At 42.2% G+C, this 24,195-nt stretch overlaps 1 protein-coding gene across 6 annotated transcripts in view; it reads right to left on the bottom strand.

Annotated features, from left to right (window-relative positions):
• The window catches only part of CLASP2 (cytoplasmic linker associated protein 2), a 215,516-nt gene that overhangs the window by 177,954 nt on the left and 13,367 nt on the right, over window positions 1–24,195 (bottom strand). For 5 of the 6 annotated variants that reach the window (XM_062215855.1, XM_062215821.1, XM_062215831.1 and 2 more), the window contains exons 2-4: window positions 12,097–12,175; window positions 2,556–2,659; window positions 502–593 (exon numbers count right to left, since the gene is read on the bottom strand). In XM_062215855.1, coding sequence (XP_062071839.1) covers window positions 502–593; window positions 2,556–2,659; window positions 12,097–12,175 — 275 coding nt within the window. The remainder of the gene's footprint in view (window positions 1–501; window positions 594–2,555; window positions 2,660–12,096; window positions 12,176–24,195) is intronic. The other variant, XM_062215865.1, reaches the window with a different exon arrangement.

Raw genomic sequence — 24,195 nt, forward strand, 5'->3', positions numbered from 1 at the left:
AGCAGGGAGTTGGATCACAGGTGGAGCAGCTGGGACTTGAACCAGTGCTCCTATCTGGGCACAGCAAGGAGTGGCTTATTAGTCCATGATTTTGGTAGCTACTCATACTGCTCTACAGGAAGCCTAGGGCCAACTGGAAAAAGAGCTGGTGGCAAAGTGGTTGATAATACATGAAATACTATTGAGTTACAAACCATTTCAAGTTGGTTCCATCACAGAAATAGATCCTAAGTTATCCCTATATCAGTTCTATGACAATATATTTTGAGTGGTTACTACTAACATACTAAAGAGAAAAGGAAAACTTCTTATCACTGAATGATAATTTTAAAATTAACAAGAAGATAACATACACAATTAAGAGTAAAGGTATAAAAAATGTGTGTGCTGCAAATCAATAACTATTTAAAATTTGTACCACCATAACTTTCCTTGACTTTGTGAAATAAATTATTCTGAAGAAATAAAAAGCAAGTCTACTTATAGTAATCATAAACTTACGTGTTTAATGTTTCAATAAGACACAGACACACGCCTTCTCGAGATCGAAAATTCTTGTGTTTAAAACCAGAAGCCAACAGTCCCCACACATACTATTTGAAAGAAAAGTAAACATGTGTAACGAAAAATTAAATGATGCATTTATAATCTTTTATCTTAACCTAACCTTATTACCAACTTACTAGTAATTGAATTTTTTTATTAGATTGTTTATTTCTCTACTACATGCTGAATATCCCTTATTCAAAATGCTTGGGACCAGGACTGCTTCAGGTTTCAGATATTTTTCAGATTTTTGGAATATTTATACACATATAATGAAATATCTTGGAGATGGAAACCAAGCCTAAATACAAAATTCATTTATGTTTCGCATATATCTTATTTACTTAGCCTGAAGGCAATGTTACATGATATTTTGAGTGGACTGCATTTTTATTGCAATTCACCACGTGAGATCAGGTGTGAAATTTTCTACTGTGGCATCATGTCGACCCTCCAAAAGTTTTGGATTTGGGAGCACTTAGGATTTTGAATTTTCAAATTAGGGATGCTCTCAACCCGTATTTACAAATATTTCCAAGCCAAATTTACACTGCATTTGCTCTTACTTATATCTTAATCACATTTTTATATTTTATTTGCTTTTCTTCACTTCAGATTTCAATTATTCTCAGAATGGGTATGTCTAAAACCTTAAAAACACAGAATTACTAAGGACACCGGGATTTTTTTTTTATGCATTAGAAACCTTGAATAACAATGCTACCATTATAAGCCCAGTAGTCCAGTAAACATTTAAATGGTCCAGCATTGCCTAGCAACTATTACAGACTGACAATGGAACAAGTTTTTTCAACACTGTATAACTAAGGCTTTTCTCCTTTTAATACAGGTCCCCAAAACAGAAATATATTTGAGCAAGTCATTTTTTAGTTACCTACTATTAATTTTCTTTTGAAAAAAGTTGACCTAAAAAAATTAAATGTGAATAACTTGACTCAGTAACATCACTGGAAGTTTATTATATATAATACTTGCAGAAGGATACTTCAAAAATTCAAAGAAAATGGAATTAAAAGTGTAAAAATTTTTGAAATTCACAAATACTTTTTCTTCATAATATGAAATGTCCATGAATCGTTTTAATGACCCCTTATATGCATGGACTTTGAAATTTCTTGTACCAAAATAAGCTTATTTTTTTCATTCCACTTCCCACAAGCTTTTTGAAGTACCTTTGTATTTACACCCAATGACATACATACAAGGATGTCCTTTATAGTATTGTTTGTAATAATAGAAAACCAAAAACAACTTAAAATGTAAATCAATAAATAAGTGTGAAAAAATACCCACCTTACTATCAATAAGGATTTATTTCTGAGATACAAAATACTTGAGAAAACAGTTCACTTTTACCATCCAGTACTTTTTGGATTTCATTTTATAAAACACACATACTATTGTCATTTTAAAGCTCCACTTTCAAGTCACATGCTATCACTATGCATATTATATATTTTGATTTTTTTTCCCACTTGAACTACTCTCCACATGTCAATTTCTTTTTTTATTCCATTCCAAAATTCCTATATAAGGCAAATTATTTCTACTGTATACATAAAACAGGGTGTTGTCATAAATTGTATGCCTGATTACAATTGGAAAACACCAGTTAAAATTTAAAAAAAAATTTTAACCTAGTTCTGCAAGAGTTGCAGATTTTAACAGTAATTTTCAAAAGAAGCTTTTTTCATGAAATATTTTAGAATTTGCAAGTAGGGAAAATCAGAAATATCCTATAAATCAACCTTTTATAAAAATAGCATTACAGAGTAGAAAATAAGAAAAATAAAATGCAAAATCCAAGAAAGTCAAACATTGACACTTTACCTTATATTTCAACTTCTTTAAGGCATATGCAGTAATTCATTGTTTAAAATTTCAGCTGCCATGCCCCTAAAGTTTTAAAGACTTTTTGTGATTACCATCTATCTTTACTGATAGTTTATCACCAATGAGCAATACTGAATTTTAAAATGTACGCCTACCATAGGTGGTGCTACTTCATCCATCAACTTCAGTATCAGTGTTTGAGCTTCATCTCGAACTTTGTCTTTGGCATCTCCCATTCTGTCTATTAAAGCTTCAATAACTAAAGAAAGGGAAAGGGGTGGGGGGAAGAGTAAATACTTACATCTCATCTCCATAACAAATTATGCTGTACAAAATTATAAGCAGCAATCATTTCCGTAAGTGAACTCATGAGGTAAAGAAATTAAAAACTTTACGTTCTTTATTCATGAGTCCAATCAAAAAACAAAAAACAAAAAACTAAATTTATTTAAAAAGAAAGATTTATTTTATTTATTGGAAAGAGTTACAGAGAGAAGTGGAGACAAAGAGAGAGAGTGAGTGAGTGAGTAAGTGAGAGAGAGAGAGAGAGGTCTTCCATCCACTGGTTCTTGCCCCAAATGTCTGCAAAGGCCAGAGCTGGGCCAATGTGAAACCAGGAGCTTCTTCTGAGTCTCCCACATGGGTCATGGGCCCAAGCACTTGGGTCATATTCTACTGCTTTCCCAGGTGCATTAACAGGGAGCTGGATCAGAAGTGGAGCAGCCGGGACTTGAACCAGCACCCATATGGGATGCAGGCACTGCAGGCAGGCATTTTAATCCACTGTGCCACAGCACCAGCCGCTAAATTTCAAAAATACATACAGGATGATTGATATGCACTTACAATGATGTTCAAAAAGCAGGCAAAAGTAAACATCATTCTACTTATAGAAATATACAGATGGTCAAGCTCCACAGACAAGTGAGAGGATGATGAGGCCAAAAGTCACGACAGGTAACTACAGCTGGAAGAAGGAAGGTGTCCTGGGGAAAAGCAGAGAGGAACATCTAAAGGACTGTCAGAGAGTTCTAGTTTCCTGACTTGAGCATAGTCAGGTGTTGGTTTCTGTAATTACTCTTTGAACTGTACATGTTTGATATGCATTATTTTGCATGTATGACATAACTGACAAAAACAAAATCCCTAGGTGCCCCAGGCTGGGGTTTTTCTCCAACCTGTCCTAAAGTTCGGCACAGGAAAGGCAGGTTAGAGGCCATTCCTGGGAGTTTTCATGATCAAGGTTTCTGTAACTGTAAATCAACAAGGCGCCACAACAAAATAATATTCGGGGGGAGGGGACTGATGAGCAACAGGACAGAAAGGGACGTCAGAGGGAACAGGTTCTAAAGTCAGTTTACAGGGCAAACTATAGTCAAAATTCTTTCCTAGAGTCCCTTATCACTACCATCTATGGCAGTTTTGCTAGATGTGTGACCTTGAATAAAACCAGTTTTGTCTATTTCCTCAATCATAAACGTAGGCAGCAACACTCACCTCCCAGGATCACTGAAAAGTCTGTGCACAACACAGAGTGAAGAGCACAGAATAAGCACTCCACACAGAATTGTGCCGGGCCAGCGTTGTGGTGTAGTGGGCTAGGCCTTGCCTGCGGGGCTGGCATCCCACATGGGCACTTGTTTGAGTCCCACCTGCTCCACTTCCCATTCAGCTCTCAGCTATGGCCTGGGAAGGCAGCAGAAGATGGCACAAGTCCTTGGGCCCCTGCACCCCATGGGAGACCTGGAAGAAGCTCCTGGCTCCTAGCTTCAGATTGGCACAGCTCTGGCCATTGTGGCCATCTGCGGAGTGAACCAGCAGATGGAAGACCTTTCTCTCTGTCTCTCCCTGTGTCTGTAACTCTGCCTCTCAAATAAATAAATAAATCTTTAAAAGAAAAAAAGGAACGTGCCAACTCTTACCATCTCACTAATATCCCAAATGTGCAAAAGCAAACACACTTCTTTCAATTCTCTTTTGACATACAACTATAGAGCTTGCTCTGGGGCAATGAAGGACTTGGTCTAGTTTCAACAAGGGAAAGTGGAAGAAATGAGATCAAGAAAATCTATTTTTCTAGCTTATTTACAGGTACGTGTAAATAAATGTATGTGTAATTTGATGCCGATGTATTTGTCTACAATATAAGAACATGTTTAACGAATAAATTAATAAATTAGACTGGATTTGGACAGTGAAGCATAGGAGAAGGTCGAACCAAAACTATTAGTATATTTTATTCTCCCAGCATTGCACAAGATACAAAGCATGATCTAAGACGCAAAATTGATGTCCTAGAATCCTTACTACTCTAGTTCTCTTTGTGCTGTATCATTTTGGGTTGTAACTATCTGTTTAAAATCTTTTTTATTATTCTTAAAGATTTATTTCTTTGAAAGGCAGATTTACAGGGACAGGCTGAGACAGAGAGGGAGACAGAAATCTTTCATCTGCTGGTTCACTCTCCAAATGACCTCAACAGCCAGAGCTGAGCCAGCTGAAGCCAGGAGCTTCATCTGGGTCTCCCACAAGAGTGTGGGAGTCCAAATACTTGGGCCAACTTCCACTGCTTCCCCAGGCCCATCAGCAGGGAGCTGCACTGGAAGCGGGGCAGCCAGGACTCAAACAGGCACATACATGGAATGCTAACATCACAGGAGGCTTAGCCCACCATGCCACAAGGCCAGCCCTTAAAATTGTTTAATTTCATTTTCCATGTGCTTTCTGAAGTATGCTCATATATGTGTCACAAAAGAAAATTAAAATATTTTATATTAAAGATTGAATACTCCTTGGCTTGGGATCAGAAGTGGTGCAGATTTGGGAATTTTTAGGATTTTGGAATAGAGTTTATTGGCTGAGCACCCCTAATCTGAAAAACTAAAATCAGAAATACCAACATGATACTCACGAAGTTTCAGATATCAGAGTTTTTTAGATTTTGAATTTTTAGATCAGGGAATGCTCAGTCCACAGTACGTCAATATGTAGACTTTATATTTAAGAATTGTTTTAGTTGGGAGCTGGCGCTGTGGCTCACTTGGTTAATCCTCCACCTGCGGTGCCGGCATCCCACATGGGTACCGGGTTCTAGTCCTGATTGCTCCTCTTCCAGTCCAGCTCTCTGCTGTGGCCCGGGAGGGCAGTGGAGGATGGCCCAAGTGCTTGGGCCCCTGCACCCACATGGGAGACCAGGAGGAAGCACCTGGCTCCTGGCTTCGGATCCGCCATAGCTCCAGCCGTAGCAGCCATTTGGGGGATGAACCAATGGAAGGAAGACCTTTCTCTCTGTCTCTCTCTCTCACTGTCTAACTCTATCTGTCAAATAAATTTAAAAAAAAAAAATTACATTAGTAAGTTCTATACTTTCTGAATTAGCGTCTAAAACTCAACATGACAATTTCCCTACCTTTCTTCATTTTTAATACAAAAGACATGAATAACTTACAATGATAGTTAACAGTCTAAGTACAGCCAAACAAAACATTATCACTCACTCACTCAAGTTACATGCACTAGAGTTATACATATATCTATAGTTATGTACAAAACATCTTTAAAACATAATTCAATTCCTTCTGCTTACCAAAAAAAGATCCTGAAGGGGCTGTCTAAACTCTATGACAAGGCTAAAACAAGAAAGCTAACCATGGACTCTTAGTCCAGTTCTATACTTCTTTAAAGAGTACAGAGATATATTTCCTATCATGCAAAGCTGTTACCCAAATCAGAAATGATACGAGGATAGTCTTTCATACATGTAAAGTAGATTGGCCCAGGAAATGGATCTAGTGTAGGTGTTCAATAAATGGTATTAACGTTCTGATGAAATTTTCCTGCAGAGGCAGGCAGTTATCCTAGTGGCTAAGGCATCTGCATTGTACATCGGAATACCTGGGTTAGATACCTGGCCTCAGCACCTGACTCCAGCTTCCTATTAATGCAGACCCTGGAAGGCAGCAGTGAGGCTCAAGTAGTTGTGTTCCTGCCACCCACATGAGAGACCTCGAGTGAGTTCCCAGCTTCTGGCTTTAGACCCAGACAAGAGCCACTGCAGGCATCTTGGGAGTGATCAGCAGATCGGAACTCATGCTCACGCTCTCTCCAAAAAAAAAAAAGCAAACAAACAAACAAACAAAAACCTCTTGTACCATGTTTCACTAATAACGATAAGCACTTATGGTTCAAAATGAAAAAATTATTGACTAACGGTAAATGCACAAGGATAACCAGAAAGAGGAAGAAATGAAAAGAAATCTCCCTCTTTCTCTGTTAACTGCCTTTTAAATAACTTTTAAAAAATAAGAGAAATGCTACACAAAAGAGGATGTGTGATCAGTATGCTATCTAATTTGGAAACACACATTGGAAACACTACCACAAGCAAACTGATGCAATTTATTAAGTAGTTAAAGGTAGGGGCAGGCATTTGGCCTAGCAGTCGAGACATCATTTGGGACACCCATATCACATATCAGAGCGCCTAGGGTAAAGTCCCAGCTCTATTCCCAATAATTCCCAGGATCTTGTTAATGCACACCCTGAAACATAGCAGGTAATGCCTCAACTGGATCACTGTCGCCCACCAGCGGAAGACCAGGATGAAGTTCCCCGCTCCGGGCCTGAGTTTGGCCTCGGACTTCGCAAGCATTGGGGAACTAACCCACAGATGGAATTCTCTGTCTCCCCCCATCCTCACATCCTCCTTGCGTATCTCTGCCTCTCAAAAAAATATTAATAATTAGGGGTGTAAGAATTATGAAGTAAAGAAAAATTCAGAGGCTGGTGTTGAGGCATGGCAGGTAACGCTACCACCTGCAAGCTGGCTTCCCACATGGGAGCTGGTTCCTGTCCTGGTTGCTCCAATCCAGCTCCCTGGTAATGGCTTGGGAAAAGCAGAAGATGGCCCAAATACTTGGGCCACTGCCACCCATGTGGGAGATCTGGAAAAATCTACTGGGTGTTGGCTTGGCCTGGCCCTGGCCCAGCCCCAGCTGTTACAGCCATCTAGGGAGGAACCAGCAGATGGAAGATACCTCTCTCTCTGTCTCCCCTTCTCTCTCTGTAACTCTGATTGATCAATAGATAGATACATAAGTAGGTAGGTAGAAAGAAAAGGAGAGGAGAGGAAAGGAAGAGAGAAAAAGGAAGGAAGGAAGGAAAGCAGGGAGGGAGGGAAGGAGGGAAAGGAAAGAAAGAGAGAAAGGGAGGGAAGGAGGGAGAATGGGAAGAAGAGAAAGGGAGAGGAGATGAGGGGAGGGGAAGGGAGGGGAGAAAAATTCAGTGTAGGATGATGTTATCTGAAAACCTCCCACTGAAATCTGAAGTACATTAGGGAAGTTAAAAATTCTTTTTTAAATTTATTTATTAATTGAGAGACAGAGAAACACAGAGTTCCCTTCTACCAGGTCATTCCCCAAATACACACAAATTCAATCCAGGTCTCCCATGTGGGTGGCAGAAATACAACCATGAACTATCATTACTGCCTCCCAGGATCTACATTAGTAAGAAACGGAGTCAGGAGTGGAGCCAAGTACTAAATCCAGCAAGTCTGAGGCAGAGTGTGGGCATCTTAACCACTAGGCCAAATACCTACCCCCGAAGTACATTTTAGAAGGAAAAAGAACAGAACATGTGGGCAGGGGCAAGCACTGTGGTGCAGCAGGTTGGGCCATTGCTTGGGATGCCTGCATTCCGATCCAGCTTCCTGCTAATGTGCATCCTGGGAGGCAGCAGGTGATGGCTCAATACCTGGGTCCCTGCCATCCATGTGGAGGACTCAAACAGAGTTTGTGGCTCCTGGCTTTAACCTGGCTCAGTCCAGCTGCTGTGGGCATTTGGGAACTGAACAAGCAGATGGAAGATCTCATTCTCTCTCCACCTCTCTGTTGTAATGCTTTTCAAATAATTTTTAAAAAAGATTTATCTATTTATTTGAGAGGCAGAGTTACAGACAAAGAGAGGGAGAGACAGAGACATTCACTCCCCGAATGGCTGCAATGGCAAGAGCTGAGCCAAACCGAAGCTAGGAGCCAGGAGGGTCTCCTACATGGGTGCAGGGACCCAAGCACTTGGGCCAACGTCTGCTGCTTTTCCAGGCTCAACAGCAGGGAGCTGGATCAGAAGTGGAGCAGCCGGGACCAGAACTGGCACCCATATGGGGTGCTGTAGCCTCAGGCAGAGGCTTAACCTACTAAGCAACAGCACTGGCGCCATCAAACACATTTGAAAAAAAAAAAAGTTCATGGAGAAAAGGAGAGGATTTCAAAAAGAAGAAATAGCACAGCAGAGGCATAAACAGGGTAAGCTACACTTACAAAGAAGAAACAAATGTGTGCCTAGCTACAGCGGAGGAAGCTACTTGCCGAAGAGTATGAAGAAAAAGTCTGAGACAGACTGAGAGAACTGGAACATCAAGGACAGCATAACCGGGCAAAGTTCGTGTGGCAGGAGAGTGCTGCTGGCAGTCCACGACTAGCTAACTGGCCCACTATTCCTACTGCCTCAACAGCAGTTCTCAGTTCTTCAAGTCCCATGTGACCTTCCTTATGGTGACAAATTAGAGACACATAATATCTAGAATGCCTCTGAAGTTAAATATCTGTGACAGCTGATAACAGCGAGGTGACACAGGACAGAGGTCACAAACACAAGCACTCAGAGCCAGAAGTGTCAAAATTGAGCCAGTGGAAGAGACACATGGGGCTGACACCATGGTGCAGCACGTTAAGCTACCATCTGAGCGCCAGCATCCCACATGGATGCCCGTTCAAGTCCCAGCTCCATTTCCCATCCTCTGTTACTGAACCTAGGAAAGCAGTGGAGGATGGCCCAAGTCCTTGGGCCTCTGCACCCATGATGAGGCTCCAGCCTCCTGGCTTTGGCCTAGCACAGCCCTGGCCATTGTGGCCACTGGGGAGTGAACCAGCAGATAGAAGACTTCTCTCTGCCTCTGCCTCTCTATAACTCTAACATTCAAATAAATAGATAAAAAAAAAAAAAAAAAAAAAAAAAAACCTAAGCATGGTTAGCCCAACATTGTCATTTGAAGAGGCAAGAGGAGACAGGGACTCAGGAACTGGAAAGCTCATGACCCAGTCAAAAGAGAAGCTACAACACAGTTTCAGCCAATATTTAAACAGGGGAATGGAAATTAAAATGGCTGCTCCATAGGTCAATTCCTCAAGACAATCCAGAAATATGAATTTTTATGTAAAACCTCCCAATTTTATTTTACTTTACTTTTTATTTATTTATTTGACAGGCAGAGTGGACAGTGAGAAAGAGAGACAGAGAGAAAGGTCTTCCTGCGACCAGCACACCGTGCTGATCCGAAGGCAGGAGCCAGGTGCTTCTCCTGGTCTCCCATGGGGTACAGGGCTCAAGCACTTGGGCCATCCTCTGCTGCACTCCCGGGCCATAACAGAGAGCAGGCCTGGAAGAGGGGCAACTGGGACAGAATCTGGCGCCCTGACCGGGACTAGAACCCGGTGTGCCAGCGCCGCAAGGCGGAGGATTAGCCTGTTGAGCCCCGGCACCGGCCTTATTTTACTTTACTTTTAAAGATTTATTTATTTATCTGAAAGACAGAGATACAGAGAGCGAGGGAGAGAAGGAAACAGAAAGAGAAAGAGAGAGAGAGAGAGAGAGATCTTCCATCCACTGGTTCATTCCCCAAAGGCCCTATCAGCCAAAGTTGGGCCAGGCCAAAGCCAGGAGCCAGGAGCTTCTTCCAGGTCTCCCATGCAGATACAGGGACCCAAGGGATTTGGGCCATCTTCCACTGCTTTCCCAGGCACATTAGTAGGAATTGGAATTTAAAATTTCCCAATTTTTTAAGAAAGATTTATTTATTTATTTGAAAGGCAAAGCTGCAGAGAGGCAGAGGCAGGGGCAGAGGGAGATCAGAGGTGGAGCAGTCAGGTGTCGAACTGGCACCCATATGGCATGCCACGGTTACAAGTGGTGGCTTTACCCACTATGCCACAGGGCCAGCCCCAAAACTTCCCAATTTTAAATGCTGATTTAAAATTATTAGAAAATATACAAGCAAGGAAAATATTTTCACAGAGCACATTTTTATCATCTACTACAGGTCTGTAAGCAGGAAACTGACAGTAAAAAATCTTTTAAGATATTACAACAGACAAGAGAAAGCTATTAGATACTTCTGCTGAAAAGACAGCTAGAAAATAAAAGAATTGGGGCCAGCGCTGTGGCACAGCTGGTAAAGCCACTGCCTGCAGTGCTGGCATCCCATATGGGCGCTGGTTCAAGTCCCGGCTGTTCCACTTCCCATCCATCTCTCTATTATGGCTGGGAAAGCAGTAGAAGATGACCCAAGTCCTTGGGCCCCTGCACCTACATGGGAGACCCAAAAGAAGTTCCTGGCTCCTGGCTTCGGATTGGCACAGCTCTGGCTGTTGTGGCCACCAACGGATGGAAGACCTAGCTTTCTCTCTGCCTCTCCTTCCCTCTCTGTGTAACTCTTTCAAATAAATAAATCTTAAAAAAAAAAAAAAAGAAAGAAAGAAAGAAAGAAAAAGAAAAGAATTCACAGAATTTGGTGGCATACCAAACCTGAAGAAAGTTGACCAAAGATTTGAAAATAAGTGTGATGATACATTGATAATATGAGACATTAATTCAATCCACAAAAGAAACTCACAGACCTCTGAAGTTACACTTCTATAATGATGCTAAATAATAGGGCCAAATCTAATCATAAAGCACTCTGAAAGGCATGTCTAGTTAGAAACTAAGTCACAGTCAAGTTTCTAATCCTAACTACTGTACAAAGAAGAGCATTATACTAGCATATTTTACTGTACAGCAAACATTATAAATACTACTGCAAGTATGGCCAGCAGCCCAGGACCACTCTACCAACTATCTGTGATAAAGTAATTCAGAGTATTTATGAGGTATCTTGAATCAATTTAAGTAAAATGGTTTCATTTGTTGAATCTAATAATAAAAAATTGGACTGTGGTTTTTTCATTTCATTGTACTGTAATTTATTTCTACAGTATTTTATAAAATATTGGTGTACAACAGGCTGGCAATCGAACTATTCCTTCCTCACAGATAGTCTGAAAATTGGCACTATAAGTTATATTATAAATAGTAGTATTTTACAAAAAAGTAAAAAATACAGCAAAAAGTTTGAAAATGTGAAGTAAAAATCTACTATCATTACATTGTGTTTCTTTTTTCTAACTTCAAAGAAACTATAATTACCTTTGAAAATAAGTTTAAATATTTTGAGTAACAGATCTCTAGGTTGTACAAAATTGAATGTTTGAATTTTCAGAAAGTTAATTCTGTTAGATAAAAACTAAGAAAAACATCCAGGGTCTTGTGGCATAATGCATTCAGCTGCCGCCTGTGACGCTGGGATCCAGCTCCATGCTGAGGCTCCTAGGAATGCAATGGAAGATGGCTCACGTTCTTGGGCCCCTGCAACCATGTGTGAGACCCAGATGAAACTGCTGGTTCCTGGCTTTGGCCTGGCCCAGTTCTGGTTGTTGCAGCTATGTGGGGAGTGAACTAGCAGATGGAAGACCTCTCTGTCTACCTCTCTTATTCTGTAACTTTCTTAAATAAGTAAATCTTAAAAAAAAAAAAAAAAAAGAAAGAAAAAAAACATTCACTATATTAAACACTACAGTGATTTTTAAATAGTTAACTTACCCATTGCTACATAAGATTTAAATCGTGTTGTTAATTTATCCACAAAGGCACTTAAAATTTCCAATCCCATTAATGATACCTACAACAGAAAGAAATTTTAATGAATACAAATTACTGACGCAGACTTTAAAATCAGTTTATAATTTTGATATACAAAGATCTTCATATAATACAGTACCAGGTTTTTAAAACTGAGATTGAAGCATTCCAGAGTAAATAGTCATGAGGTTGGAATATACCATTCTCAAAGGGTTCAATAATAATAATGACTTAAAAATAGATAGGGAGACACTGATGGAGCCTATTTGGCAAAAATGTTAACTGGTAAATTAGGTGAAAGCTGCACAGTAATTCTGACTATACTTGAAACCTTCCTGTAACTTTGAAATGTTTCCTAAGTGAAACAGTTGAAAATTTTAAATGGTACCTTTAATTACAAAGGAATTTTAGTTCCTATCCTGGATATAGAAACAAACAAAATATCGCTCCCTTTCTAGTAAGTGAAAACCAAATAATTATAAGTGAAAATGAAATAATCTTGGGCCGATGTTGTGGTGCCACAAGTTGAGCCATGGCCTGTGACACCAGTATCCCATGTGAGCACAGGTTCGAGTCTTGGCTGTTCCACTTCAGATCCAGCTCTCTGCTAACATGCCTGGTAGAGAATCAGAAAATGGTCCAAATACTTGGGCTCCTGACACCCACACAAGAGACCCGGATGAAGCTTCAGGCTCCTGGCTTCAGCCTGGCCCAGCCCTGGACATTGTGGCCACTTGGGGAGTGACCCAGTAGACAGGAAATCACTCTCCATGTCTGTCTGTCTAACTCTGCTTTTCAAATAAACAAACAAGTGTGTGTGTGTGAGAGAGAGAGAGAATACATCTCTTGGTGCTACAGCTCTGTGGGAAGGAAGCAGCTGCCCCTCAAGGAAAGGCAAAGGCTCTCAGGACCCTTGTCCTGGAAGAAACAGAAGTTTGAAGCTTTCTGAGGAAAGCCTATCAAACACTGATACCCCATAACAGGTAAAATGTTCTGCTGTTGGGCAAAGGAAAAACATACAAACTCTTCTATCTCGGGGAAGAAGCAGAAACCCACGCTGCACCATCTGAAGAAGGGGTGCCTCTGGTAAAGCCTCACCTCGACACTCAGGACCAAGGAACCTCCTGCCTACAACAGCAGTCCACCCCCAGGGAAGGGGCAAGACTGAAAAAAAATCCACAAAGCACAGAAAATGAAGGAAGACCTAAAACTAGGGAAGACCTAAAATCAGAGAAGCACAGAGAATGCGAGAAGAAAGCCAACTACCTAATGGCTCTGAAGCAAAAGTGAACCAGAGGTAACTGCAGCAAACATGACATCCAAACCTGACTCACCCTGACCAGGATGACGACATTAGCTCCACACCATCAGCTTAGCAGAAGAAAGGTATTATTTCCAGGCACAAATTAAATTTAATTTAGTCTTTATAAAAAATTTTTTTATTTGAAATGCAGAGTTACAAAGAGGCAGAGGTAGAGAGAGAGAGATCTTCCCTCTCCTGGTTCACTCCCCAAATGGCCTCAATGGCCAGGGCTGGGCCAGGGTGAAGCCAGGCACCAACAGCTTCCTCCAGGTCTCCCACATGGGTGCAGAGGCCCAAGGACTTGGCCATCTTCTGTGGCTTTCCCAGGTATATTAGCAGAGAGCTGGATCAGAAGTGGAGCAGCAAGGGCTCGAACTGGCACCCATACGGGATGCCAGTGCTGCAGGCAGCAGCTTTACCTGCTACTCCACAACGCTGGCTCCACAATGCAGTCTTAAATGTTAGTCTGTCCAGCTTCCCATTAAAAATCATATGATACAGGGCCAACACTGTGGTACAGTGGGTTAAGCCACCACTTGTGGCACCAGCATCACACATTGGAGGGTCAATTCAAGTCCAGGCTAATTAGCTTCCAATCCAGATCCTGCTAAAACTCCTGGAAAAGCAGAGGAAGATGGTCCAAGTCCTGGAACTTTAAATTTTAAGACCCACAAGGCCAGCGCCGTGGCTCAACAGGCTAATCCTCCGCCTTGCGGCACCGGCACACCAGGTTCTAGTCCAGGTTGGGGCGCCGGATTCTGTCCCGGTTGCCCCTCTTCCAAGCCAGCTCTCTGCTGTGGCCAGGGAGTGCAGTGGAGGATGGTCCAAGTCCTTGGGCCCTGCACCCCATGGGAGACCAGGAGAAGCACCTGGCTCCTGCCTTCAGATCAGCACGGTGCGCCGGCCATAGCGCGCCATCCGCGGCAGCCATTGGAGGGTGAACCAACGGCAAAGGAAGACCTTTCTCTCTGTCTCTCTCTCTCTCTGTCCACTCTGCCTGTCCAAAAAAAAAAAAAAAAAAAAGACCCACAAAATGTTCTGTAGAGTAAATGTGATCCTAATCGAAATCTCAGCAACATTTGTTGCCAAAACCAACAAACTGATCTTGAAGTATAAATAAATTAGAATATACTGTTGGTGAATAAGAAAACCAAAGTTTAGTCAAATGACCTGATTTCAACACTTAATATAATGCTACAGTAACCAAAACAATGTGATATTTATAAAAACGGTAGATATACAGATGGATGCAACACCAAGAGCCTGGAACTCTGGGTCTGCCACGTGGGTGCAGGGCCCAAGCACTTGGGTCACCTTCCACTGCTTTCCCAGGCACATTAGCAGGGAGCTGGACTGGAAGCAGAGCAGCAAGGACTCATCTGAGAGGCAGAGACAGAGAGGGAGAAGGAATGAAGGGGGGGAGAGAGTAGAGGAAGGACGGGAAGGAGAGGAAAACAGAGGGAGAGAGCACTTTCCTGCCACCCATTTCACTCCCCCAAATGCTTACAAAAGCTAAGGCTAGGTCAGGGCAAAAAACCAGAGATCAGGAACACAATATATGTCTCAGGTGGGTGCTGTGAGGGTGGCGAGGGAGTGGTCAGGAACTCAATTACTTGAGCAATCATGGCTGCCTCCCAGAATGCATTAGCAGGAAGCTGCAGTCAGAAGCTAGAGCCAGGAATTAAGCCCAAGTACTTAGATGTAGGACGCTGACATCTTAACTGTTAGACTAAAAGCTCATTCCTTAAAAAAAAAATAAAAATAAAAAATAAAACAAACCCACACATACATAGTAAACTGATATTCAGCAACCATGCACAGGCAATTCAATAAAGAAAAAAGTCTTTTAACAAATGGTGATGTCAGGGCCAGCGTTTGAGTCCTGGCTGTTCCACTTTTTTAAGATTCAAAGCAGCTCACCTGGAACTAGTGGCTTTAAAATTTAAAAATAAAAAAGGGGGAGATGGTGAGGCCAAGGCAACTTCAGCTGGCTGACAAGGTCACAGCAGAAGGTCTGTCTCAGCAAGGCACTGAAAAGGACAGCTGCGGTCCTCTTGGTGGTTCTAGGTTTGTTGGGAACTACACTCTGCATAAGAAAGCCAGAGCTTCCTGGTGGTCCTGCTAATGACTGCTGTATTCCTAATTTTAGGGAAGAGCACTTAGTCTCATAACCTCGAAAATGTCCATTGCTTTGTAGAATTTTAATCAAGCAGAATGTTAGTGTAGGAGAAGAGGTTAATGCTTTATGTAAAGTTGAGCTGTTTGTGGAAAAGAATTAAAAGACAACAGGCTCCCTGGTATATACTCCCCACTAAAATAAAGACACATGTTAATAAAGCTTTAATTCTCCCGAAAAAAATAAATAAATAAATAAAGCTTTAATTCAATATATGCTACAAATACTACAATGGTTAGGATGTCAAAACTGTAGAACAGATCTAAGTGAACCTTTAAATAAGTACAATAAAGAAATTAAAGAATTACAGAAAGAACTACAAAGAGGGGATACATTTTAAAAAGGGTCTGCTTTGACCTTGGGGATTCCAGTAAAGATTAGATTAGGAAGGTATATTCTAGCTTGTGTAGCCAGCCAATTTCTGCATAGTTCAGCAGCACTCCAGGCCTTGGCTTGTGTGGGCAGCCCGTAATCGCACACCTTGTCTGTGATTGTAACCCAGGCTCTGAATATGCCCTTGAAAATCAAAGAAATTGTAATTAGAAAAAAATGGACAACAGACTTCTTATTTGAGAAAAAAAGAATCACTATTTAACTTATGATATAAAAATAAAGTCTGGTGCTCAAGAGCCAGAGCCATGCCATCAGCCTGAGAGTGTGTCTCTCATTTCTTCGAGCATGGACACCTCTCACACCTTGGGGCCCCTGGACTGGCTGGAGCTGGTCTCCGGCATAAGATTTTTATTTATTTATTTGAAAGTCAGAGTGACACAGAGAGAAGGAGAGCCAGAGAGAGAGAGAGAAAAGTCTTCTTCTTTTTTTTTTTTTTTTTGACAGGCAGAGTGGACAGTGAGAGAGAGACAGAGAGAAAGGTCTTCCTTTTTGCCGTTGGTTCACCCTCCAATAGCCGCCGCGGTAGGCGCGCTGCGGCCGGCGCACCGCGCTGATCCGATGGCAGGAGCCAGGTGCTTCTCCTGGTCTCTCATGGGGTGCAGGGCCCAAGCACTTGGGCCATCCTCCACTGCACTCCCTGGCCACAGCAGAGAGCTGGCCTGGAAGAGGGGCAACCGGGACAGAATCCGGTGCCCCGACCGGGACTAGAACCTGGTGTGCCGGCGCCGCAAGGCGGAGGATTAGCCTGTTAAGCCACGGCGCCGGCCAGAAAAGTCTTCTATCCGCTGGTTCACTCCCCAGATGGACACAATGGAGGGAGCTGCACCGATCTGAAGCCAGGAGCCAGTAGCTTCCTCCGGGTCTTCCCACGGGGATGCAGGGGTCCAAGAACTTGGGCCATCTTCTACTGCTTTCCCAGGCAATAGCAGAGAGCTGGATGGGAAGTGGAGCAGCCGGGACTTGAACCAGTGCTCATATGGGATGCCGGCACTGCAGGTGGCGGCTTTACCGGCTATGCCACAGTGCCGGGGCCCCCTATTCCACTCAAATAAATAAATAAATCTTTTTTAAAAAATGGTGATGTCATAGCTGGACATCCATATACAAAAAAAGAACCTTAATCTATATATGACATAATTTACAAAACAAAATAAATATGGATTAAAGACATAAGCATAAAACCTAAAACATCCTGGCCTTAAGCGCTGGCATTCCATATGGATGCTGGTTCTAGTCCCAGCTGCTCCTCTTCTGATCCAGCTCTCTGCTATGGCCTGGGAAAGCAGTAGAAGATGGCCTAAGTCCTTGGGCTCCTGAACCCATGTGGGAGACCCAGAAGAAGCTCCTGGCTCCTGGCTTCGGATCGGTGCAGCTCCAGCCGTTGCAGCCATCTGGGGAGTGAACCAGCGAATGGAAGACCTCTCTCTCTGTAACTCTTGCAAATTAAAAATAAATAAATAAAAAATAAAATAAAACATGGGGCTGGCATTGTGGTATAGCGAATAAAGCCATGGCCTGCGATGACACATCCTATATGGGTGCTAGTTCATGTCCCAGCTGCTCCACTTCTGATCCAGCTCCCTGCTAATGGCCTGAGAAGGCAGGGGAAGATGGCTCAAGTGATTGGGCACTGCACCCATGTGGGAGACTAGAAAAAGCTCCTGGTTCCTGGATTCCACCAGGCCACGCCCTGGCTGATTTGGCCACTTGAGAAGTTAATCAGCGAATGGAACATAGATGGATCTCTCTCTCCTCGCTGCCCCCCATAACTCTGACTTTTAAATAAATAAATCTTTAAGAAAAAAACTTGAAACTGCTCTCACTGAAAATTAGTGAACTAAAATTTATATCTAGTTAGTAGCATTGCCACACAAAACTTATTTCAAGTGACTATAAAACACAATAATTTGACTCAGTCGCTCAGTGGTATATGCTCTCTAGACAAAAATAAAACACTCCAAAAAAGAATCTGTTAATTATTTTTAGAAATCATCTTGATGACAGAATGAGGTACAGATGGAAGATAGATGGAAGTGAGGTTAAACTATAGTCTTAAATCTGAATTGGAAATAATAGCATGAACTCATGATATATTTAAAATTAAAATCTGACTGTCCACTGGAAAATAATCTAGAATCAATGGCCAAATAAGTAACACTGAGTCCCACGAGAACCACACAGCGGTTTCCAGACATTGTTTCCCACAAAGAGGGACCAGAGTTTATCAGCAAAATGGCTGATTCTGGGGCTGGAGTAGGAAACAAAAATGGACTTCAAAATGTTCATGGAATAAAGTTTATTTTGGTACAAAAAATTTTTTTGAAATCTATGTATAGGAGTCTTCAAAAATTCATGGAGGAAATCCCATTAAGCTGGGTAGTACTAATGCCATCTTACTAGTTAAAGTGATCATATTAAGTGTGTAACTGATCATATAGATAGGATTAACTGTGAAAGGATCACATAAATAAGAGGGTCTGGTAATAACAATAGAGAGAATTAAAAAGGAGAGAATGATCCAACATGGGAAACAGGTCACACAGCAGAAGTACAGAATGACAAATGCCCTAAACAGCACTCTGGCCTCACAATCAGCCCTTAAGGCATTTGGATGTGGCTAAAACGCCAAGGAGAGCATTTTAGGCATGGAAAACCAAGACACTGTGGCAAAAAAATGCCCTACATGAAAGATCTCTGTAAAGGAGATCCCAGTGGAAAGAAGAGGCCATCAAAGAAGGATGTACTTTTCTATGAAGGGAGGACAAAACTTCCATTTTGCTTATGGCCTTGTCTAAATACTGACGGAGTTTGTGGACTCAAAAGGCTTCCACAGTCTTGGCAGCTCAGGACAAGAGCCTTGGGTGACCACTGATGTAATAAATAAGAGTGTCAATTATTTAATCAACAGGAGTCACTGTGCATTTGTAGGACCTCTGTCCTTAATGAGTTGTACTATGAGAATTAATGGTAAAACTAGTCTTCAAACAGTACTTTATACTTTGTGTGTCTGTGTAGGTGTAAACCATTGAAATCTTTACTTAGTATAGAGTTGGCCTTCTGTATATAAAGTTAATTAAAAATGAATCTTAATGAAGAATGGGATGAGAGAGGGAGTAGGAGGAGGGATGGGAGTAGGGGTGGGAGGTTGGGTATGGGGGAAAGAACCACTATATTCCTAAAGCTGTACATATGAAATTTGTATTCATTAAATAAAAGCTTTCTAAAAAATTAATTCATGGAAGATCTGTATTATGAAAAACTACATGGATTTCAAAGTTTTTTGTATTGCTTCTTGGCCTTTTGGCTAAGATCAAGTGCAAAGTTTTTTGTATCAAAATTAACTTTTAATTCTATTTTCCACAAATTTTTTGAAGAATCCATATATGACAATATCTTATGATATGAGACAGTAAAGACACTATCAAAGAATATTAGGGTCATGTTAAGAAAGGATAGTTTGAATAACAAAAGGATAATAACCACATTGAACTGAAACACATTAGATATATTTAAATACACAAGTTCATAATGGTATCAAAAACCAAAACTATTTGGTTAACATTAGAGGATGCTAGAAAGCCAACTTATTTTTACAATCAGTAAGTAAAAAGAACCATATAAACATAACTACCATTCTGTAATAACTGTACTACTACGTAACCAAATAGTTAAGGATTTAATAAAGTTTCTGTTTATAAAAGTATTCTTGGATCACAGAACTGTAATATCACATTTTGTAAACCATAACAAATAGACCTGGACAATGAACATTAATGGCCGCCAACGTCACCAAAAAGAGACTCAGACTTAATGTGTCTTCTAGATCTTATGTGCCCTCTGACGGGAGGGAGAACATTAATAGGAAAGAAGTCTTGCCACAGCTTTTAGGAAAGGACAGACTCTAAAGAAGTTTTAGATCCAACAGAATTGGCAATAGCTATAATAGGATATACAGAAGGAACAGTCAAAAGTCATTACAGTAATGATGTCATTAAATCCAGATTATAAGGAAACTCTACCACAAGTAAAATTCAACTGTTCAAAACAAAGAGAGGCTGGCGCCATGGTTCACTTGGCTAATCCTACGCCTGCGGCGCCGGCACCCCGGTTTCTAGTCCCAGTTGGGCGCCGGGTACTAGTCCTGGTTGCTCCTCTTCCAGTCCAGCTCTCTGCTGTGGCCCGGGAGGGCAGTGGAGGATGGCCCAAGCGCTCGGGTCCCTGCACCCGCATGGGAGACCGGGAGGAAATACCCGGCTCCTGGCTTCGGATCGGCATAGCGCCAGCCGTAGCGGCCATTAGGGGAGTGAACCAACAGAAGGAAGACCTTTCTGTCTCTCTCTCACTGTCTAATGCTGCCTGGCAAAAAAAAAAAAAAAAAGAGAGAGAGAGAGAGAGAGAGAGAGAGACTACAGAATGGAAAACAGATTAAGAGAGTTAATAAGCATGTTTCCTCTTAGGAGGTAAAATAATAGCCTCCCAACAGAGATCTACTCTCTTAGCAAAGCTCAAGTGTACAATATGTCGTTGACTATATTCACAATTCTGTAAATTAGATTTCCAGCACTTATAACTGAAAATATGTACCCTTTGACCAGTAGCTCCCCTTTTCCCCATCTTCTTTTTTTCTTTAAAATTTATTTATTTGAAAGAGTTACGGAGAGAGAGAGAGAGAGAGAGAGAGAGAGAGAGAGAGAGATCTTGTATCTGCTGTTTCACTCCCCAACTGGCCACAACAGCCAGAGCTGCACCAAGCCAGGAGTTTCTTCCAGGTCTCCCATGTGGGTGCAGGGGCCCAAGGACTTGGGCCATCTTCTACTGCTTTCCCAGGCCATAGCAGAGAACTGGGCCAAAGTGGAGATTCTGGGACTCAATCCCACGCCCATATGGGATGCTGGCTCTGCAGGCGGCGACACTACAAGCTATGCCATAGCACTGGCCCCAAGAATGCCCTTTTTTTCCCACATCTTCACACGCGCTCATTATCTTTTGACTTTTTGATAATAGACATCCTAATGGGTGAGAGCTGATGTCTCACTGTGGCTTTAACTTGCACTTTCCTGATAACTACTGATATTGAGTATCTTTTCATATACCTGTTGGCCATTTACATGTCTTGAGAAATTTCCATGCAGGTTTTTGTCCATTTAAAAAAAATGTTTATTCTCATCTACTTGAAAGGCAAAATGGCAGAGAAAGAAAGAGATCTCTTCTACCTACTGGCTCACTTCCCCAGTGTCCACAAAAGATATGGCAGAGCAAGGCCGAAGACAGGAGTCTGGAACTCCATCCAGGTCCTCTGTGTGGGTGGCAGGGGCCCAAGCACTTGAGCTTCCTGCTTCTCAGAACACACTGGAGGCCGGCGCCGTGGCTTAACAGGCTAATCCTCCACCTTGCGGCGCCGGCACACCGGGTTCTAGTCCCGGTTGGGGCGCCGGATTCTATCCCGGTTGCTCCTCTTCCAGGCCAGCTCTCTGCTATGGCCTGGGAAGGCAGTGGAGGATGGCCCAAGTCCTTGGGCCCTGCACCAGCATGGGAGACCAGGAGAAGTACCTGGCTCCTGGCTTCGGATCAGCACAATGCGCCGGCCGCAGCGGCCATTGGAAGGTGAACCAACAGCAAAAAGGAAGACCTTTCTCTCTGTCTCTCACTATCCACTCTGTCAAAAAAAAAAAAAAAAAGAACGCACTGGAAGGAACCGGGATCAGAAGCGGAGTAGCTGGGATTGAACCAGTTACTCTAATATGGGATGTGGGCATCACAAGCGGTGGTGGCTTAACCTGCTGAGCCACAATGCCCACCTCTGACTGCTTTTTAACTGTGGGATTTTTAGGTGGTTTTTGTTTTTGGTTACATTCTTGCTATTGGATTGTATAAGCTCCTTATACATTTTGGATATTAATGTATGGATATCAGATATATGGTTTGCATTTTCTCCTAACTAGGAGACTGTCTTTTTGTTTTTGCAGTGCAGACATTTTTGGTTTGATGTAGTCCCACTTGGTTATTTTTGCTTGTGCTGATGTGCTTTTATGTCAAATCTGAAAGATCATTGGCCAGACTAATGTGAAGGATAGTTCCCCCATGTCTTCTTGTAAGAATTTTACAGTTTCAGTTACATTTAAGTCTTTAGCTATTTTCTTTTGATAAAAGACAAAGGTCCACTTTCATTTTCTATACTGGATATCCAGAGATTACCCTTTTCCCCATTGTATACGCGTGGCCCCTTTGCCAGACTAGCTGACCGTGTATATGTTGGCTTATTCCAATTGTTCTTACTGGAGGGAAGTCAAAAGTCATAGTCAAAGGAGATGTGACAAGTCAGAGGCCAGGAAGGCTTGAAGATGCTACACTGCTGCAATATGGAGAAAGAGCCCATAAGCCAAAGAATGCAGGCAGCCTGCGGTCCTCAAGTCTCCCTTAAATCCTCCAGGAGGAATCTGGTCCAGCTGACATACTGGTTTCATCCCAGTGAAGTTCATTTCAAACTTCTGACCTCCAGAACTGCAAGAAAGTAAATGTGTGCTGATTTGCTACTGCAGCAATAGGAAACTATTCCCAATGTGTGGCCCTTACTAGGATCCTGATTTTTCTTAAAGAACTAAGGGTCAGCTCTGTGGTACAGTGGATTAGGAAGACGGCTCAAAAAGTTGGGTCCCTGCCACCCACTAGGAGACCAGGACAGAGTTCCTAGTTCCTTCCTGGCTTCAGCCTTATCCAGATTCAGCTGTTGCAGTCACTTGGGGAGTGAACCAGTGGATGGAAAATCTATCACTCTGCCTTTCAAATGAATAAATAAATCTTTAAAATATATTTATAATAAGAATAAAAATTTTTGGAAATTTGAACCCTGAATATTTGATATCAAACAATTATTATTTTGTAACTGTGGTAATAATTGTAATACTAAAGTTATGCTACATTTTTAAAAGGCACTTATCTTTGAGACACTAATTAAAAAGCCTTAGGGATATATCTATGATTTGTGACAGTGATGGACTCGTTATGGGATGATGAGAGTGTTGTGGCTGAATTTATGTTACTGTTTATCTTCACATACGTTCAAAATCCTCCACAATAAAGTTGTTTTAGAAAAATTATAGTAAACACAACTCCTAACAATGAATGTTAGAGCACACCCTTAAAACCCAGGAACAACTCAAGGATATCTACTTTCTTATTTCTCCTATTCTTTTTTTTTTTTTTTTAATTTGACAGATAGAGTTAGTGAGAGAGAGAGACAGAGAGAAAGGTCTTCCTTCCGTTGGTTCACCCCCTCAAATGGCCGCTATGGCCGGAGCTACACTGATCCGAAGCCAGGAGCCAGGTGCTTCTTCCTGGTTTCCCATGCGGGTGCAGGCGCCCAAGCACTTGGGCCATCCTCCACTGCCTTCTGAGCCACAACAGAGAACTGGATCAAAAGAGGAACAACCAGGACTAGAACCCGGCGCCCATATGGGATGCCAGCGCTGCAGGCTGAAGATTAACCAAGTGAGCCATGGCGCTGGCCCCTATTTTTCCTCATTCTAAGGGCACTGGCCAATATATCAAAATCAAGCAAAACTAAAGGACTAGGGGCCAGCATTGTGGCACAGCAGGTTAAGCCTCTGCTTGTAGCGCTGGCATTCCAAATGGGTGCCAGTTCAAGTCCCGGCTGCTCACTTCAAATCCAGCTCCCTGCTAATGCGCCTGGGAAAGCAGCAGAAAATGGCCCAAGTGCTTGGGCCCCTGCATCTGCATGGGAGACTCAGAAGAAGCTCCTGGCCTCTGGCTTCAGATCAGCTCAGCACTGGCCCTTGTGGCCATTTGGGAAGTGAACAAGCAGATGGAAGGCCTCTCCCTCTCTCTCTCAAATAAATAAATAAATCTTAAAAAAAAAAAAAAAAAAAAACCACTATAGGACTGAAAAGCAGCAAAATGGCCATGGGGTAGGCATTTGGCACAGCAATTAAGTCAGCAACTGGGACATCTGCATCCCATATTGAAGTTCCTGGGTTTGAGTCTTGACTCTGCTTCAAGCTGCCTTCCTGCTAACGTGTATCCTGGGAGGCAGCAGGTTATTCCTCAAACAGCTGGTCCCTGCCACCACATGGGAGACCAGGATTGAGTTCAGTGTCTTAGCTCTGCTAAGCTCTATCAACCTCTGCTGTTACAAGCATTTGGGCAGTGAACCAGCATACATAACATCTCT

The sequence above is a fragment of the Lepus europaeus genome, chromosome 2 (genome assembly GCF_033115175.1).
Source record: "Lepus europaeus isolate LE1 chromosome 2, mLepTim1.pri, whole genome shotgun sequence".
NCBI lineage: Eukaryota > Metazoa > Chordata > Mammalia > Lagomorpha > Leporidae > Lepus > Lepus europaeus.